The sequence below is a fragment of the Heterodontus francisci genome, chromosome 7 (assembly GCF_036365525.1).
Source record: "Heterodontus francisci isolate sHetFra1 chromosome 7, sHetFra1.hap1, whole genome shotgun sequence".
In the NCBI taxonomy this organism is placed as follows: Eukaryota; Metazoa; Chordata; class Chondrichthyes; order Heterodontiformes; family Heterodontidae; genus Heterodontus; species Heterodontus francisci.
Genome location: NC_090377.1, coordinates 10,452,489 through 10,472,040, shown reverse-complemented (window position 1 = coordinate 10,472,040; position 19,552 = coordinate 10,452,489). Strand labels below are relative to the sequence as shown.

Sequence of the window (19,552 nt, the reverse complement as noted above, 5' to 3'; positions counted from 1 at the left end):
GGTGTACAAGGACACCCAGGTCTCGTTGCACCTAACCCTTTCCCAATCTATCACCATTCAGATAATAAACTGCCTTTCTGTTTTTACAACCAAAGTGGATAACCTCACATTTATCCACGTTATACTGCATCTGCCATGCATTTGTCCACTCACCCAACTTGTCCAAATCACATTGGAACCTCTTTGCATCCTCCTCACAGCTCACATTCCCCCCCAGCTTTGTGTCGTTGGCAAACTTGAGAATGTTACATTTAGTTACCTCACCCAAGCCACTAAATATATTGTGAATTGCTGGGTCCCAAGCACTGATCCCTGCGGTACCCCACTAGTCACTGCCTGCCACCTGGAAAAAGACCCATTTATTCCTACTCTCTGTTTCCTATCTGTCAACCAATTCTCAATCCATGCCAGTATATTACTCCCAATCCCATGTGCTTTAATTTTGTTCACTAACCTCTTATGTGGGACCTTATCAAAAGCCTTTTGAAAATGCAAATACACCACATCCACTGGTTCCCCATTATCTGTTCTACTAGTTAGATCCTCAAAAAACTCCAGTAGATTTGTTAAGTATGATTTCCCTTTTGTAAACCTATGCTGACTTTGCCCAATCCCGTTTATGCTTTCCAGGTGTTCTGCTATCACATCCTTTATAATAGACTCTAGCATTTTCCCCACTACTGATGTAAGGCTAACTGGTCTGTAATTTTTCTCTCCCTCCTTTTTTAAATAGTGGGGTTACATTTGCCACCCTCCAATCTGTAGGAACTGCTCCAGAGTCTACAGAATTTTGGAAGATGACCACCAATGCATCCACTATTTCCAGGGCCACTTCCTTTAGTACTCTGGGATGTAGATTATCAGGGCCTGGGGATTTGTCAGCCTTTAACCCCATTAATTTCCCTAGCACTATTTTTTTACTAATACTGATTTCCTTCAGTTCCTCCCTCTCATTGAACCCATGGTTCCCTAACATTTCTGGGAGGTTATTTGTGTCCTCCTTTGTAAAGACAGAACCAAAGTATGTGTTCAATTGTTCTGCCACTTCTTTGTTCCCCATTATAATTTCCCCCGTTTCTGACTGTAAGCGACCTACATTTGTCTTCACTAATCTTTTTCTCTTCACATAGAAGCTTTTACAGTCAGTTTTTATGTTCCCCGCAAGTTTACTCCCATACTCTATTTTCCCCCGCTTAGTCAACCTCTTTGTCCCCCTTTGCTGAATTCTAAACTGCTCGCAATCCTCAGACTTGCTGCTTTTTCTGGCAATTTTATATGCCTCCACTTTACATCTAATACTATCCCTAATTTCTGGAGTATGAGTTCATAGAGTGTATTAGACACAGTTTCTTAGAACAATACATTCTGGAACCAATCAGAGAATAGGCTATTTTGGACCTGGTAATGTGTAATGAGACAGGATTAATTAATGACCGCATAATAAAGGATCTTCTAGGCAAGAGTGATCATAACATGATAGAATTTCACATTTAGTTTGAGGGTGAGAAATTTGGGTCTGAAACTAGTGTCTTAAACTTAAATAAAGGCAATTACAAGGCTATGAAGATGATTCACTAAAGTGGACTGGGAAAATAAGTTAAAAGGTAAGACAGTAGAGAAGCAGTGGCAGATATTTAAGGATATATTTCATAACTTTCAACAAAGATATATTCCATCAAGAAAATAACATCCGTGGCTAACTAAGGAAGTTACAGATGATATCAAATTGAAAGAAAAGGCGTATATTACAGCAAAGATTAGTGGTAGGACAGATATTGAGAAAATCTTAGAAACCAGTAGAGGATGACTTAAAAAAAAGGGAGAAATTAGAGTATGAGAGTAAACTAGCAAGAAATATAAAAATGGACAGTAAAAGCATTTACAAATATATAAAAAGGAAGAGAGTAGCTAAAGTAAGCTTTGGACCCTTAGAGGATGAGACTGGGGAGTTAATAATGGGAAACAAGGAAAGGCAGAGACTTTAAACAAATATTTTATATCTGTCTTCACAGTAGAGAACACAAAAAACCTACCAAGAATAGAAGAAAATCAAGAGGCACAAAGGAGGGAGGAACTTCAAACAAACACTATCACTAGAGGAAAATACGAGGAAAATTAATGGGGCTAAAGGATTGCGAAGTCCTCTGGACCTGATGGACTGCATCCTAGGGTCTTAAAATAAGTGGCTGCAGATGATGAATGCATTGTTTTTAATCTTCCAAAATTCCCCAGTTCTGGAAAGGTCCCAGCAGATTGGAAAACCCCAATTGTAACACCTCTAGACAGAAGGCAGGGAACTATAGGCCAGTTAGCCTAACATCTGTCATTGGGAAAATGCTAGAATCCATTATTAAGGAAGTAGTAGCAGGACGTTTAGAAAATAAGAATGCAATCAGGCAGAGTCAACATGGTTTTAGGCAACATTCCTGATCACAATAACGTTAAGAGATCTCAGAAGGTTGCTGGGCTGGATGGAGGGACAAGACCATGGAGGGATTTGAAAACAATTTAAAGATTTTTACTGGACTAGGAACCAATGTAGGTCAGCAAGCATGGGGTGGGGTGGAGGGAGGAGGAATTGGTGAACAGGACTTAGTGCGAGTTAGGATACGGGCAGCAGAGTTTGGATGAGCTCAAGTTTTTGGAGGGTACAACATGGGAAGAGAGCATTGCAAGTCTGAAGGTAACAATAGCATAGTTGAGGGTGTCAGTGCCAGATGAGGCAGAAGGAGATGGGGTATGTTACAAAGGTCTTTGTGATGAAGCAGATATGGGGTTGGAAACTCAGCTCAGGGTCAAATAGGATGGCACATTTTCCAATGGTCTGGTTCAGTCTCAGAATAGGGTGTGGCAGACAGGTACAAGTTTGGATCTGAGTTTGTATACATTGAGTGTTTTTGTGTTACTTTACAGAACGGGAAATTCAGATTGTGAAGGAGCTGGAAGATCTGGAGGTGCGAGAGAATGACAACGCAGTCTTCGTCTGTGAAGTTTCTCATGAGGAAGTGAAGAGTGAATGGTTAAAGAATGGAGATAAAATCAAATCAAACAGCAGCATCAAAATAAGGCAGGAGGGTGAGGAGACTCTCGTGGGTTTTCACAGACAGTGTGCAAAAAAATATTTCTGGGCTGGGCAGTGACACTGCGTTTTCAACTCTGGGAGCTGGTTTCAAATCTATCCAAGTTCACTGGTGATAAGTCAGTGTACAGGAAGCTTTACTCTGCATCTAATCTGTGCTATACCTTCTCTGGGAGTATTTGATGGGACATTGTAGAGGGAGCTTTATTCTGTATCTAACCCCCGTGCTGTACCTGCCCTGGGAGTGTTTGATGGGGACAGTGTAGAGGGAGCTTTACTCTGTATCTAACCCCCGTGCTGTACCTGCCCTGGGAGTGTTTGATGGGACAGGATAGAGGGAGTTTTACACTATATCTAACTTGTGCTGTGTGTGTGTATACATTTCCATGTGTGCTTCTGTGACAAAAGCTGAGAACAGAATTGGCTTGGCATTGATGCACTCGAATGTCATGCCTTAACCTCATTCTCTAGCTTCCACAGTGAACAACGATTACCTGGGCCAGCTCAATTTAGTATCTTGAGATGAGGGAACAGATTATTGTGCGACAGAAATTCAACTTTCTTTTGCTGTCTCATTTGGCCAGGTACCAAACATTTCCTATTAATCTGCAAGGTGAGGGCAGAGGATGCCGGGGAGATCCGATTCACAGCCAAGAATGCCGAGTCTGTAGCTCGTCTAGATGTTAACGGTAATTCTGCTGCTACATTCTAAGTCCTGTTACGCTTAATTTTCAAGGATGGGAGCCTCACTTACTATGGTCAGCTGTGGCTCAGTGGGTAGCACTCGTGCCTCTGAGAAGGTTGTGGTTTCAAGCAATTTGACCACATAATCAGGCTGACACTCCCAATGCAATACTGAGGGAGTGTTGCACTGTCAGAGGTGCCATCTTTCTGACATGACGTTAAACCAAGGCCCCAACTGCCCTCGGGTGGATGTAAATGATCCTATGGCACTATTTTGAAAAATGCAGGGGAATTCTCCCTGGTGTCCTGGGTCCAGTATTTATCCCTCAACCAGCATTCACTAAAAAACAGATGATCTGGTCATTTATTTGATTGCTGTTTGTGGGATCTGGCTGTGCACAAATTGGCTGCTGTGTTTCCTACATTACAACAGTGATTACACTTCTAAAACAGTACTTAATTGGCTGTGAAGCATTTTGGGACATTCTGAGATTGTTGAAGGTGTGGTGGAAATGTAAGTCTTTATTTGGGTGGGGGGGAGGGCGATGCAAGTGGCCATTCTCCCTCCCTGACACCTAAACTGTGAGTGACGGGGAATCTCTTCATTGGGATGAACAGCAAGATGCTGCTGAGGTTGATGTATTCCTCTGACATTCCCCTTTATTCCCTCAGAGCTGCCGATCAAGATTGTGAAGCCACTGCGGGACAAGACGGCACTGGAGAAGCACAAGGTCATTCTGGAGTGTAAGGTCTCCAAACCACGTGCCAGGGTGCGTTGGTACCGTGGTGGTGAGGAGCTCCATCCCACGGGCAAGTATGAGATCTGCAGTGAGGACTGCTACCGCCAACTGGTCATCCATGATGTCAGCTTCGAGGATGAAGATACCTACACTTGCGACGCCTTCGATGACCATTCGTCCGCCAAGGTCCTTGTGGAAGGTACGTTGGGCAATCACAGGCCTTGCTGGCTAAGTCAACCCCTGATGTGGCTACAGAAGAGAGGCAGAGGCAGATCACAGCTGGGCAGTTTAGAGGTGATGCACAGATCCGTAGAAGCTTACAGTACTGAAGGAGGCCATTCAGCCCATATTGCCTGGTACAGCCCTTCTGCTGATTAAAAGGTTAAATTATGAGGACTGACTGCATAGACTGGGTTTGTATTCCCTCGAGTATAGAAGATTAAGAGGTGCTCTAATAGAGGTGTTGAAGATGATTAAAGGAGTTGCTAGGGTAGATAGAAACTATTTTTTCTAGTGGGAGAGTCCAGAATCAGGGGGCCTAACCTTAAAATTAGAGCCAGGTCATTCAGGGGTGATGTCAGGAAGCACTTCGTCACACAAATTGTAGTGGAAATCTGAAACTCTCTTCCTCCAAAAAGCTGTTGAGGCTGGGGGAGTCAGTTGAGATTTCAAGACTGAAGTTGATAGATTTTTGTTGGGTAAGGGCATTAAGGGTTACGGAACCAAGGCAGATGTATGGAGTTAAGATACAGATCAACCATGATCTCACTGAATGGGGAAACAGACTCGAGGGACTGAATAGCCTCCCCCGTTTTTATATTCCACAGATACAACGGAAAGAAAAATAAAGTGTGTGTGAGAGAGAGAGAAAGAGAAAGAAAAAAGAAGAAACAGGGACACAGAGAAAAACATGAGTCCCAGTGGAATGAGATTTTTCCTTATTGACTTTGTTCCAGAGCAAGCCATTCTAATGGTGAAGGATCTGGTGGATGTGGAGGTGAAGGCCCCTGGGGGAGTCCAGCTGGAGTGCGAGGTGTCGGTGCCTGTGATCAGACCCCCACAGTGGAGCTTGAACGGGCAGCCCCTTCAGAACGGGAAAGGGGTCCGTGTGGAAAACAAGGGCACCATCCAGCGGCTCACCCTGAGCGAAACGTCCCCCTGCATGAGTGGGGTGGTGAAGTTCACGGCTGGGAAAGCACGTTCCAGCGCACAGCTCACTGTCAAAGGTAGGTCAACAACTTGTATTTATATAACAACTTTAAAGTAGTAAAAGGTCCCAAGGCAATTCACAGGAACGTAAACAAACAAAATTTGACAACAAGCCACATTAGAACAGGTGACCTCAAAGAGGTAGGTTTTAAGAGGTATCAAAGTAGGAACGAGAAACAGAGAGGTTCACAGAAGGAATACTGGAGCTTAGAACCTAGGCAGCTGCAGGCATGGCCATCAATGCTGGAGTAATGGAAATTGGGACACCAGTCAGTGGACAGATATCACCCAGAGAGAGAGGGACTGAGAGACACCAGTCAGTGGACAGATATCACCCTGAGAGAGAGGGACTGAGAGACACCAGTCAGTGGACAGATATCACCCTGAGAGAGAGGGACTGAGAGACACCAGTCAGAGAACAGATATCACCCTGAGAGAGAGGGACTGAGAGACACCAGTCAGTGGACAGATATCACCCTGAGGGAAAGGGACTGAGAGACACCAGTCAGTGGACAGATATCACCCAGAGAGAGAGGGACTGATAGACACCAGTCAGTGGACAGATATCACCCTGAGAGAGAGGGACTGAGAGACACCAGTCAGTGGACAGATATCACCCTGAGAGAGAGGGACTGAGAGACACCAGTCAGTGGACAGATATCACCCTGAGAGAGAGGGGACTGAGAGACACCAGTCAGTGAACCGATATCACCCAGAGAGAGAGGGACTGAGAGACACCAGTCAGTGAACCGATATCACCCAGAGAGAGAGGGACTGAGAGACACCAGTCAGTGGACAGATATCACCCTGAGAGAGAGGGACTGAGAGACACCAGTCAGTGTACAGATATATGGCAGATGGAGTATAATGTGGGAAAATGTGAAGTTGTTCACTTTGGCAGGAAGAATAAAAAAGCAGAGTATTACTTAAACGAAAAATGACTACAGAACTCAGAGGTGCAGAGGGATCTTGGTGTTCTAGTGCATGAGTCACACAAAGTTAATATGCAGGTACAGCAAGTAATAAAGAAGGCTAATGGAACGCTACCCTTTATAACGAGAGGAATTAAAAATAAAAGGATGTTATGCTTCAGGTATACAGGGCATTGGAGGGGGGACCTGACTGAGGTATACAAAATTATGAGGGGCATTGATAGGTTAGATAGGAAGAAACCTTTTTCCTTAGCGGAGGGGTCAATAACCAGAGGGCATAGATTTAAGGTAAGGGGCAGGAGGTTTAGAGGGGATTTGAGGAAACATTTTTACACCCAGAGGGTGGTTGGAATCTGGAACGCACTGCCTGAAGAGGTGGTAGAGGCAGGAACCCTCACAACATTTAATAAGCATTTAGATGAGCACTTGAAACTCCATAGCATACAAGGCTACGGGCCAAGTGCTGGAAAATGGGATTAGAATAGTTAGATGCTTGATGGCCAGCACAGACACGATGGGCCGAAGGGCCTGTTTCTGTGCTGTATAACTCTATGACTCATTGGTGAGGCCACATCACGAATACTCTGTGCAGTTTTGGTGTCCTTATTTAAGGAAGGATGTAAATGCATTGGAGGCGGTTCAGAGGAGGTTTCCTCAATTGATACCTGGAATGAGCAGGTTGTCTTACGAGGAAAGGTTGGACAGACTGGGCTTGTTTTCACTGGAGTTTAGAAGAGTGAGGGGAGACTTGATTGAAGTTTATAAGATCCTGAACGGTCTTGACAAGGTGGATGTGGAAAGGATGTTTCCTCTTGTGCGTGAGTCCAGAACAAGGGGGCACTGTTTTAAAATTAGGGGTCACCCTTTTAGGACAGAGGGTTGTGAGACTTTGGAACTTTCTGCCTCAGAAGGTGTTGGAGGCGGGATTATTAATTTTTTTTTTAAGGCAGAGTTAGATAGATTCTTGTTAGGCAAGGGAATCAAAGGTTATCGGCGGTAAGTGGGAGTGTGGAATTCAAAACTAAAACAGATCAGCCATCATCTTATTGAATGGCAGAGGAGGCTTGAGGGGCCAAATGGCCTACTTCTGCTCCTAATTCGTATATATCTCCCTGAGGGACAGAGAGACACCAGTTAGTGTCCAGATATCGCCCTGAAAGAGAGGGACTGAAACACAAGTTAGTGAACGGATATCTCCCTGAGAGGGAGAGTGGACTAAAAAACACCGGTAGCATTAGAGATGTAAAGTGTTTATAATTACAGGTTAATTTAGACAAATTTAATTTGCAATTGCATATGTTAAAATCCTCATCATTACTGGTTTGGCAAGGCCTGCAATGCCCAAGTGCTATCACTAGATGCCAGTGGTGAGCTTCCAGTGCCCAGCCACAGGCCCATCAATGGACTCAGTCACTCAAGCCTGCCTGAATCCAGAGGCCAATAAATTGGCCTGAAGCTTTTCCTGTTTATGCTCACCATGTAATTCTCAGAACTGCCTGACAGTGTTTTATAGCAAAACCCCTCCGCCACGACAGTGAGGCCTCAATATCTCTCCCTGTAACAGCGAGACCTGAAGGCAGCTTGTTTGGAGATAAATCTTTTCTTTCGCTGTCTGTTAACAGTGTGAACTTTCCTCCTCAATTTGCTTTCTCTACCAATTTACATATATATTTACATCAAGTCTACAGCACAGAAACTGGCCGTTTGTCCCATCTGCTTCATACCGGCATTTATGATGCACACAAGCTTCCTCCCACACCTACTTTATCTCATGCCATTAATATATCCTTTTATTCCTTCCTCCCTCATGTGTTTATCTGGCTTCACCTTAAATGTATTTAAGCTATTCACCTCACTCATTCTCTGTGATAGCTAGTTCCACATTCTCATCACTCCTGGGTAAGGAGATTTCTCCTGAATTCCCTATTGGATTTATTAGTGACTATTTAATATTTATAGCCCCAAGTTCTGGTCTCTCCTACAAGTGGAAACATATTCACTAATCTATTCCTTAAAACCCTTCTTGATTTCTTTCTTTCTTCTGTTTTCAGATGAATAGAAGTAATGGTTTGGAACAGACTTGCCTTCTGCCCAGGATGGTTCTATGAAATCGAACACACACACACACTCCAGTGAAAGCTTGTCACTGGACCCCGGGACAGTCATGCTTTGCCACATGTTGTTAGGGACTTTCGGCTCACCCTTACTCTTCCCCTCGGAACAGGCAGCAGCGCATGGACAACACCCCAAGTTGCCTGACCCCACTCACTGACAGAGATTAAACCGAGCCGGTGTATTCAGGGAGTTGCCAACTCTCCTGGATTGTCCTGAAATCTCCAGGAATTAATCTACAGGATACAGCTGGGCAAAACCCAAGAGCAACATCATAGGGGTGTTTTTAAAAAAGTGTTAAAAAGCATTCCAAGAGAATGAAAGTGTGAGTTATAAAAAATATTGGAGGTGAGGGAGAAAAAGGCACTTTGATTGGCAGTCAAGAATCTTCCAGTTGGGTGAGGGAGAGTCTGTTCACTTTCCAATTGACTATGGGAGGATGAGACGCCACAGGGACTGACGTCGGGTGACCAATGACTGGAGTGTGTGGGCAGGTTGGTTGGTAGCATCAGATGTCATGTGGTGAAACCTCCAGGAATTGGTCTGAGAGTTGGCAACCCGAGTTTACTGGGCAGCTGTACCAACGAGGAAGATCCCCGATTCAATCCTGGTCTCCCCTCCCCCCACAACATGTCACATTAGGCCAATTGCACTGGGGTGATGATGTTGGGGGGGGAGGGGTTGTTTGCTACTATTGTTCAGTGTTATCCCCAACTATCTGTTCTGGATTCTGGCCATTGTGTGCACCCCACCCCCCTTCCCTCCGCCATTGGAGGACATGCCTTCAGCTGCCAGGGGACTCAACCCTGTTAATTCCCTCCCTTCCTTCAAGACACTCCCCTGCTTAAAACCCACCTCACTGACTGAGCTTTTGGTCACTCCTCCTAATCTTCTCCTTCATCTCAGCCCCCATCTGTCTGAAGCTCTTTGGGACATTTATATTTCTGCACTAATGGCATCTGTTATCTCCCAACGCACACAACTTCCAGCAAGGCTCCCTGGTGTTTTTATCCACCCATATATCACACACCACCTTATGCTTCAGTGAAGCCCTAGTGATGCACCATTTAGTGCTCAGTGTGAACTGACTGCTGTTCGGTGTGGCTATTATGCTGGGACCTTCCTACTGCTTGTTTCCAGTCAGCGACACAATTGCTTTGCAATGTTACCTTCTGCAATAAAAAGCTGCACCAGATGGCAGTTCTTGTGTTTTATTTCTGCCTTGTACTGCAGCACTGTTGTAAGCCTTTCATTCACGTGACCTTTAACCTCTTGTGTAAAGATCACATCCTCAAACTCTCCAAGACCTCTACTGTTCACCCATCATCCTTCTGCTCACTGACCTAAACTGGCTCCCAGTCCAGTAATGCCTCCAATTTAAAATTCTCATCCTTTTCCAATCTCTCCATGGCCTCACCCCCTCCCTATCTCTGCAATCTCGTTCAGCCCTTCAATCCTCTACGATCTCTGTGTTCTTCCAGTTCTGGCTTTGTAAGCACCCCCGATTTTCATCACTCCACCACTGGCGGCTGTACTTTCACCTGCCTGGAGTCTAAGTTCTGGAATTCACTCCCTAAACCTCTCCGCCTGTCTTTCCTCCAAGAAGTTCCTTAAAAGTTCTCTCTGACCAAGCTTTTGGTCACCTCTCCTCCTATCTCTAAATGGCCCAGCGTCAAATTAGTTTGGTTAGGCTCCTGTGAAGCATCTTTTGACGTTTTATTGCATTACAGGTGCTATATAAATGCAAGTGGTTATCTAACACACCCATCTTCTCAGAGAAATGCACAAACGTGAACACTTGTGGGAATGATTCTGAAAAATGAGAACCCCATGGATTACTCTGGAAAAGCTTTCCTCGATCTTCAACTGCTGTTGGTTTCCGTGTTCATGGGGATACTAACAGGTTTCCAGCGGAATGAGGGAGCCGAGGGCATCTCAAACGACTGTCCTCTGACATCACAGTAAAGTTGACTTAACCCATTCAGTGCTGGCAACTACACTGCTCTACAGCAATAGGGGTCATGGTTTCAACAGGAACGGCTATTTGGACAAAGTACTGGCGGTGGGGCCAGGGAGAGGGTGCTAACACCTCCAGGGCCGTAACCAGGGAGAGGGTGCTAACGCCTCCAGGGCCGTAACCAGGGAGAGGGTGCTAACGCCTCCAGGGCCGTAACCAGGGAGAGGGTGCTAACGCCTCCAGGGCCGTAACTCCCGAGATGAGACTCTTTCCTCTCCGCTGGGCCCTTGCTGAAATGAGATTCTGCCCAATCTCTTCTCCCCTAACTCCACCTTTTGTCTCCTAAAGGCACTGAACCTTCCTGGTCTACTGTTCCAGACCCTCATTAACCATGGGTATGCATCATGTGGGAGCCTAGCTGATGAGGCATCATCATTGAGCTTGATCCTGTCCTCGCTCCAATACTCATACACTTTCCCAGCAAAGGTCACCTATAGTGATCGGATCCAGTAATCTTCACCTCACCTAGGAACACCGGGACCAACAGTGGTATCTTCAACTGCAGCACATTGACGAACTCAGCCATCGTCTGGGAGCCAGACCAGAGGACACATCGGCTCGAGAAGTTCACCAGGCAATGTGTTAAAATGTCAAGCATCCCCACCCCCAGGGTTCAGTCCCACTCCAGAGATTTGAGCATAAAATCTAGCCCGAGACACCAGTGCAGTACTGAGGGAATGCTGCACTGTCAGAGGTGCTGTCTTTCAGCCAAGACGTTAAACCGTTAAGCCTGCTCTCTCAGTTGAATATAAAAGATCCCATAACACTATTTTGACGAGCAGGGGAGTTCTTCCTGGTTTACTAGTCAATATTTATCCCTCAACCAATATCACCAACAGATTGTTATCACTGCTTTTTGTGGGAGATTACGGTGCACAAATTCACTGCCACATTTCCTACACTTCAACAGTGGCTATATTCAAAAGGAAAAGTACTTCATTAACTGTAAAGTGCTTTGGGACGTTCTGAGGTTTTTCTTTTTAGACAGCTTCATACTGGATGTCCCCCATCAAACTCAAAACAAGCTACCCTCCTCTGGCTTGTTGCAGATCATCGGATCAAATCTCAGTTCCCAGGGGTCCATCTGTTCCTTCTTGTTTTTAATGGAACGCAAGATCACACTTAGAAAAAAAAATGCTTTAGTCTTTCAGTTCTGTACAGGCAAACTGAACATATACATTTGATTAGCATGTGGTAATTGAGTAATATATTAACATTTCTAATCAGGAGGTGCGTGTTCTGGGAGGAATTTCCTTCCCCGTGTTAAATACTTTCTAGACGCCTGCGGCTGGGTGATACTGTCATAGCATCCGCACCACCTCAGCAATCAACACCTCGTCTTCCGTTTCTGCTCTGCCAACCCCTAACGCACCTCAGTTTGCTCCAGTCTCCTTTGGATGTGGGGGTCTGATCAGCAGAAAGACTCCTGCATTAGGGACAGCTGTGGAGGGGGCAAGGCTCTGGGGGATGTTGAGAGACAGCAGACTTCTTCAGATGCTCCCAGAACTGTAAGAGATCACAGCACTGGAGGAGGCTGCTTGGCCCATGTTCTTCCTTTAACCTGTTTGGGGGGACAGTGTGGCGTGTAAAATAGCTGCACTGTTTTCCTACATCACTACTGTCAGTGCACTCCCCGATACATTGCGTGAAGTGGTTTGGGTTGTTTTGATGTGATATGTGTGCGTTATTACGAATGCTGCCCCTGACATGTGCTCTGAAGTTTGGGCTTTATCTACCTTTTCTCCCTTTATTCTGCAAATTTCTTTTATGATGGCTAATTTAAAAAATTAAAAATTCTCTGCCTCCTTCCTCCTCAATCTTTACCTCCCCTCCCGCAAGTGCTAATCAATACGGAGAATAACTGCACAGTGACAGAACTCCCTGGGTACCAGCAGAGGAAGACACAAGCTCCGGGCTGGGGATTGGCAAATGCAGGGGTACAGGCTTCATGGGAAGAGGCACTTCAGTAGCTCTTCCTTGGGGCTAATCTACAGGGTGTGTTTGGGAATGAGGGTCAGCCGACTGTGGCTGGTCCAGGAGGATTAACCCCTGCATCAATTGCAGGGACCCACATTAAATTCTGAACAGCATCAATAAGCAGCGATGGGGAGTGGAACAATAGTTTGGACCCATCACTATTCAGCTCCAAATTAAGCTGAATAACAGGCAGTTGTGTTGCGAGAGGACACAACTCAGCTGCTGGGAGTTGGACTGAGACTGGCCCAGAGCTGTCGGGCATATCTCAGTGGGTAGCACTCTCACCACTGAGTCAGAAGGTCAGAAGGGTTTAAGTCCCATTCCAAAGACTCAAGCCCAATAATCCAAGCTGACACTCCCAGTGCAGTACTGAGGGAGTACTGCACTATTTGAGATGCTGACTTTGAGATATTAAACCAAGGCTCCAACTGCCCCCTCAGGTGCACATAAAAGATCCCATGGCACTATTTCAAAGAACAGCAGGAGAATCCCTCAACCAAAACCACAAAAAATTAGATTACCTGATTATCACATTGCTGCTTGTGGGAGCTTGCTGTGTGCAAATTGGCTGCTGCGTTTCCTATGTTACAACAGTGACTACACTTCAAAAGTACTTAATTGGCTGTAAAGTGCTTTGGTAGATCATGAATGGCGCTATAGAAATACAAGTCTTTCTTTCTTACACCAACAGATGGGAAAGACTCTCATCCCAGTTCTTAGAGATAGATTTCACCCCAAGTCCCAGCGATGTTTAATTCCTACACCACCCCCTCCCTTGTTGTAGAAAAAGGAAGCTCCCCACTCTGTTCAATTTGGCTTACCCCCTTCCCTTGATCTCCTGCCCCAGGAAGCAGGGTGAGCCAGGCCTGCACTCCGAACCTGTGGATGAAGCACCCGAGGGTGACTCAGCCCCCAAGCCGTTGCTCCTCAGTCAATCCTTCTGCTGTAGCAAAGGGGCCGGGTGACAGACTCTGACCAAAGGCCTGGGGTTTTCACTCCTGTGCTACCTCATGTTCCAGTGCCACTGAGGAGGAATGGGGGAGCAAGTGTCGAGACTACAGGACCCACAAGGGAAGAGCTCCCTCGGCTCCATAATAAAAACTGGAAGATAGAAGACAGGTTAACAGATCCAAGGTTGATATGTTTCTTGTAGTTATGTGGAGAGACTGGAGAAGCTGGGATTGTTCTCCTTAGAGCACAGAAGGTTAAGGGGAGATTTAACAGAAGTGTTCAAACCATTATGGGGTTTTGATCGAGTAAATAAAAAAAACTGATTTCAATGGCAGCAAGGCTAGTAACCAGAGGACACATTTAAAGTAATTGGCAATAAAAAAAAAAGAGGTGAGATAAGAGAATTGTTTTGACGCAGTGAGTTGTTGTGATCTGGAACGCATTGCCTGAAAAGGTGGTGGAAGCAGATTCAATAGTAACTTTCAAAGGGGAATTGGCTAAATACCTGAAAGGGAGAAAATTTTCAGGGCTATGGGGAAGAGCAAAGGAGTGAGACCAATTGGACAGCTCATTCAAAGAGCTGGCACAGGTATGATGGGCCAAATGGCCTCTCTCTGTTATGATTCTAGAGGCTGCTGCATGGTTTGCCGGGAATTTATTTCTGATTTTCAGTATGGGTGGACACTGTCTCTTGCTCCGTCTGAAATGCGAAAGCAGAGCGAGAACAGCCTCTGAGGAGCAATGGGCACTATTAATGAGAATCACACGAAGCGGGGACTCCTTACGAGCTCAGCTGGTTTGGTATTGAACCAGAGAAAGGACCCCAGCTTTGATCGTCAACCTGAACAGAGTTGATTGGTCAATCTGGGAGGCAGCTAGGACACTGCAACTGGCCTCACGCCCTGGGGCTAAGGAAGGGGGTTGGAGCAGGAGGGTCCAATAAATAGAACAGCCACAGGACCTTCTGGTTGCTACTGCCTGGCTATCATGGGTGGGGTGGGGAGAACTGAACCTCACTCAGTTATAAAGTTCCCATGGTCTAATATCCTGTCAACACTCCCTGGTGGGGCTCATATGTGAAGTACAGTTACTTGCAGCCAGTGCTGATGGAACTGGACCCTGGCCACGGTCAAAACCTTCAAAACGGGGGCGGGGGAAGGAGAGCTGCGACAAAAAAAATAAAGACGGTTTCGGAACGATATGCTAACAGGGCGAGATGAAGTAGAATGGGAAATGACTCGTGTGGAGTGTAAACACTGGCATGGACCAGCTGAGCCGAATGGCCTGTTTGTACACTGTATATTCTGTGCAATATTAAGAACAGACTCCAGGCAGTGGTCAGAATGCTCCCTTCCCCCAGGCCCTCAGGAAACCATTCAAAGGTCCTCTAAAAATACTGCAACTGGAAATACTGGGTGGAGGGGGGGGGGCAATGGGGAAAGCATTAATAGTTAAGGGAAAAAAAGTCAGCAGATAAGACAGCAATGGTGTCGAAACAAAACTGAAGCCTTGTCGTGAAGTAGCTCAATGTTAAAGAAAGGGGGCTTCTGGCTTAACTTGCTTTCTCCCTGTGTCTCCTACCCTCAGTATCCTAAGCAAAGACTGTACTGCATGCAACTGTTTCCTCTTGCTATATCTTGCCCCATTTTGGTTCTCTGGGGCTGTTCTGGCAGTTGGTGTATTATAACATTTGCATTGCGAAAAATAAAAAAGTGGGTGAGGGCGAATTCTAGCTACCAGCATCCCCGTAGAATCAGGCAGCAACAATTCTCTAGTGCGGTCGTCCATTCCGAAGTGGATTTTCTAATTTCAGTGCATTTGACCCCTCGTATTCATATACTGCCCGACTCCAGCATCATGTCTTGTGGAAATGTTAACACCAATCGTTCTATTATACTGCTCGGTTGACAGTGTGAAATCCCTGTTATTTCACTTTTACTTAAGTAATCTTGTCTTTCAGCGGAGGCTCTGCTGATCAATGTGTTTCGCAATTACCACACTAAAAGTACTGGACATGGCCAGGAGAGGTAGATTATCACGTCTCTTTGCCATGCACCGTCACATCTCTCTCTCCCTTTGGGAAGCCCGTGTCCTTCCTTCCACCTTCCAGAATCTTCTGCTCACAATGCGGCAGTGCAGCAAGAACTAACCTTCCGCCCCAGAATGCCGTGAAGGCAGGTGAGAGGTCATGCTTCAGGTGGTTCCCTGGAGGTGATTTTTGGATTGAAAGGCACCAGCCATTTTTGTAAGAGATGATGTTGCAGAATTTATATCTTCGAGCACATAAGGTTTAAGAGTCTCAACAGATACTCACAATGCAATAGCAGGTTTTGTTTTCAGAGAATCTTTGGTCCTTTTTTTGGGTTCTCTGTATTAATGCGAGTCAGGTCATGACCGCACGCATCTCGGGTTAACGTGACACCCTCCAATTTCTACATGGAAACCCCAGGCAGTGTGGGACAGCGCCACTCGTAGTCGCCGCCCACCTCCTGAAGACAAAAGCCTTCACCGCCCCCCCCCCCCTAACCCTTCCCTTAACTACGAGCTGGCGGCCAGGCTGAGGAGCACCTTGTCGTCGGTACCTGCGGAGCTGTGGGGGTGGGTCGGCTGCGGCTCTCTGTCACTGCCTTCATGAGGGCACAGGGTGTGGCTGACCTGCACCTTGCCCACTCCCTCGCCCAGGTCGCCCGAGGCTTTCAGAGGGTGGTGGCGCTGGATGTGCTTGACCACCTGGAACTTCTGCTTGGCCTTGTAGCTGCAGTGACGGCAGAAGAAGGGATGTTCGTTGGTGTGGGTGAGGTAGTGGTGGCGCAGTCCTGCCTGCCAGCGGAAGCCCCGGCAGCACACACTGCAGACATACGGCTTCGCCTCGCTGTGCTTCTTCAGGTGAGTCTTCAGGAGGAAGCGTGTCTTGAAGCCCTTCCCGCACTGCTCGCAGATGAAGCTCCGAGTTTCCTTGTGTCGGGTCTCCTTGTGGGTCCTCAGTGCATCTGCACGGTTGGTGCAGTAATCACATTCGTCACACTGGTAGGGCTTCGCACCTGTGAACAGGAATGCCGTGATTAAGTGGGCACACCAAGGTGGTTACCCAGTCCAACACCATTAACCAGACACCCAAACCAGGCTTCCTCTGCCCGCACACTCTTAACTGGAGGCACTGCCCTAGTTACAGAGGCCAATACTATTAACTAGATACACTAATCAGGTTATGCAACCACCCCCACATTTAACTCAAGGCACTAGCCAGGCTATCCCAATCAACAGTAGTAACCAGACATGCTAACTGGATTACTTAATAAATGCATTAATCCAATCACCCTTGCTAACAACTGACTAAGCACACTAATCTAGTTAACTGCATTTAACTAGAGGCACTATTTGTCATTCAGAGCGTGACAGTAACTGGAGGCCCTGGTTTGGTTACCCACGAAATCTCAACACGTGGGACACCGGCTCCCAATTCACCACAGTAACCTCACTGAAGTGCAGTGAAAACACCATTTAGTTAGAAAGATACCAGATGCAGAACATGCAAAGCCCCTCCCCTGCAGGGATCAACTTAACTACCCACTACTTTAACCAGAGCTATCCAGGGGTGCTCCCTGACTATCAGGCTTGCTGTGACCTGGCACCGTACTCCGGCCATTTCCTACCCGTGTGTTTCGTCATGTGGTACTTGAGCTGGTTAATCCACTTGCACTTGTAGCCACACTCCGGGCACAGGTACTTCCTCTCCTCTTGGTGGATCCGCATGTGGTACTGAAGAACAGAGAAAGAATTCAGTGAATGTGTAGCCACCAACATCCTCCCAAGCTAACCCGTTAGTCTTGTTACTAGGACACTAATGAAGCGTAATGATGAGAACGTGAATATGGCTTCTGGAACTTTGGGAAGTTTCCAGACATATGAAAAGAGATTGTGTCTGTAGTTTGTGCCTGTCGAGAGCACTCGGAGCTGTTTGATAACTAGGGCACAGGTCTGTCACTGTATAACACTGGGGTACAGTACTGGTGGGGACAGGTCTGTCACTGTATAACACTGGGGTACAGTACTGGTGGGGACAGGTCTGTCACTGTATAACACTGGGGTACAGTACTGGTGGGGACAGGTCTGTCACTGTGTAACGCTGGGGTACAGTACTGGTGGGGATAGGTCTGTCTCTGTATAGCACTGGGCTACTGATAGGTGCATGTCTGACCATGATGCTGGGAGTGTTTGAGAGGATAAATTAAGATGCACAAGGAATGGATTAGACAAATCTGAAGGTGGATCTTTACATAGCAAATTGTTGGCAGCATGCTAAATAAACCCAGTAACATTGGCAAATACCTCATAATGGGTTCCTGCAAAAAGTTTCTAAACACAAACAGATGTGGCTCAGTGGGTAGCACTTCCACTTCTGAGTTAGAAGGTTGTGGAGATTGGAGTATAAAATCTAGGTCAGCACTTCTGTGGAGTACTGAGGAAGAGCTTTGTTGTCGTTCTGATGAGGCTCTGTCTGCTTGCTCTGGTGGATCTCAAAGATCCTATGGCACAAATCAATGAAGAGCAGAGAGTTTTCCCAGAGTCATGGTCAACATTCACCTCTCAGTCAACGTCACAAAAAAAAGACTGGAATCATACTGGGCACCATCAACATGCTGGGGATTACCACTGACCAGACATTCTACTAGACCAGCCATATAAATAATGTGGCTAAGAGAAGGTCACAGGCTGGGAATTCTGCAGCAAGTAACTCCCTGACTCCCCAAAGCCCGTCACCATCTACAAGGCAGAAGTCAGGTGTATAATGGAATACTTTCCACTTGTCTGGATGACTGCAGGTCCAACAACCCTCAAGAGGCTCAACACCATCCAGGATATATGACTGCCAGCCCTTCCACTTCCTCCATCACTGGCGCACAGTGGTAGCAGTGTGTACAATTGGCATGATGCACTGTGGCAGAGGCCGTGGCGTAGTGGTATTGTCACTGGACTAGCAACCCACAGACCCAGGGTATTGCTCTGGGGACATAGGTTCAAATCCCACCACAGCAAAAGGTGGAATTTGAATTTAATTAATAAATCTGGAATTAAAAGCTAGTCTAATGATGGCCATGAAACCATTGTCAATTGTTGTAAAAACCCATCTGGTTCACAAATGTCCTTCAGGGAAGAAAATCTGCTGTACTTATCTGGTCTGGCCTACATGTGACTCCAGACCCACAGCAATGTGGTTGACTCTTACATGCCCCCTGAAATGGCCTAGCAAACCACTCAGTTGTTTCTAACCGCTACAAAGTCAATCAAATGGAATGAAACCGGCCAGACCACACAGCATTGAAAACGGCACTGGAAACGACAGCAGCAAACCCAGCCCTGTCAACCCTGCAAAATCCTCCTTACTAACATAGTCATAGAGAGATACAGCACTGAAACAGCCCCTTCGGCCCACCGAGTCTGTGCCGACCATCAACCACCCATTTATACTAACCCTACATTAATCCCCTGTCCCCTACCACATCCCCACCTTCCCTCAATTCTCCTATCACCTACCTACACTAGGGGCAATTTACAATGATCAATTTACCTATCAACCTGCAAGTCTTTGGCTGTGGGAGGAAACCGGAGCACCCGGCGGAAACCCACGCGGTCACAGGGAGAACTTGCAAACTCCGCACCGGCAGTACCCAGAACCGAACCCGGGTCCCTGGAGCTGTGAGGCTGCGGTGCTAACCACTGCGCCACCCCTGGGGGCTTATGTCAAAGTCGGGAGAGCAGTCCCACAGACTAGTCAAGCAACAGCCTGACATAGTCATACTCACCGAATCATACCTTACAATGTCCCAGACACTGCCATCACTATCCTCGG

General features: G+C 46.5%; 2 protein-coding genes across 6 annotated transcripts in view; one reads left to right on the top strand and one right to left on the bottom strand.

The window, feature by feature from the left end:
• The window catches only part of LOC137371842 (obscurin-like protein 1), a 127,936-nt gene extending 117,927 nt beyond the window's left edge, over window positions 1-10,009 (top strand). For all 4 annotated transcript variants that reach the window (XM_068034783.1, XM_068034781.1, XM_068034782.1 and 1 more), the window contains 5 exons: window positions 2,914-3,075; window positions 3,664-3,768; window positions 4,436-4,702; window positions 5,460-5,729; window positions 8,696-10,009. In XM_068034783.1, coding sequence (XP_067890884.1) covers window positions 2,914-3,075; window positions 3,664-3,768; window positions 4,436-4,702; window positions 5,460-5,729; window positions 8,696-8,703 — 812 coding nt within the window. In that variant the 3' untranslated portion in view covers window positions 8,704-10,009. The remainder of the gene's footprint in view (window positions 1-2,913; window positions 3,076-3,663; window positions 3,769-4,435; window positions 4,703-5,459; window positions 5,730-8,695) is intronic.
• A 1,350-nt stretch (window positions 10,010-11,359) lies between these two features.
• The window catches only part of znf142 (zinc finger protein 142), a 76,777-nt gene continuing 68,584 nt past the window's right edge, over window positions 11,360-19,552 (bottom strand). For both annotated transcript variants that reach the window (XM_068034775.1, XM_068034776.1), the window contains 2 exons: window positions 17,355-17,460; window positions 11,360-16,742 (listed from right to left, as the gene is read on the bottom strand). In XM_068034775.1, coding sequence (XP_067890876.1) covers window positions 16,240-16,742; window positions 17,355-17,460 — 609 coding nt within the window. In that variant the 3' untranslated portion in view covers window positions 11,360-16,239. The remainder of the gene's footprint in view (window positions 16,743-17,354; window positions 17,461-19,552) is intronic.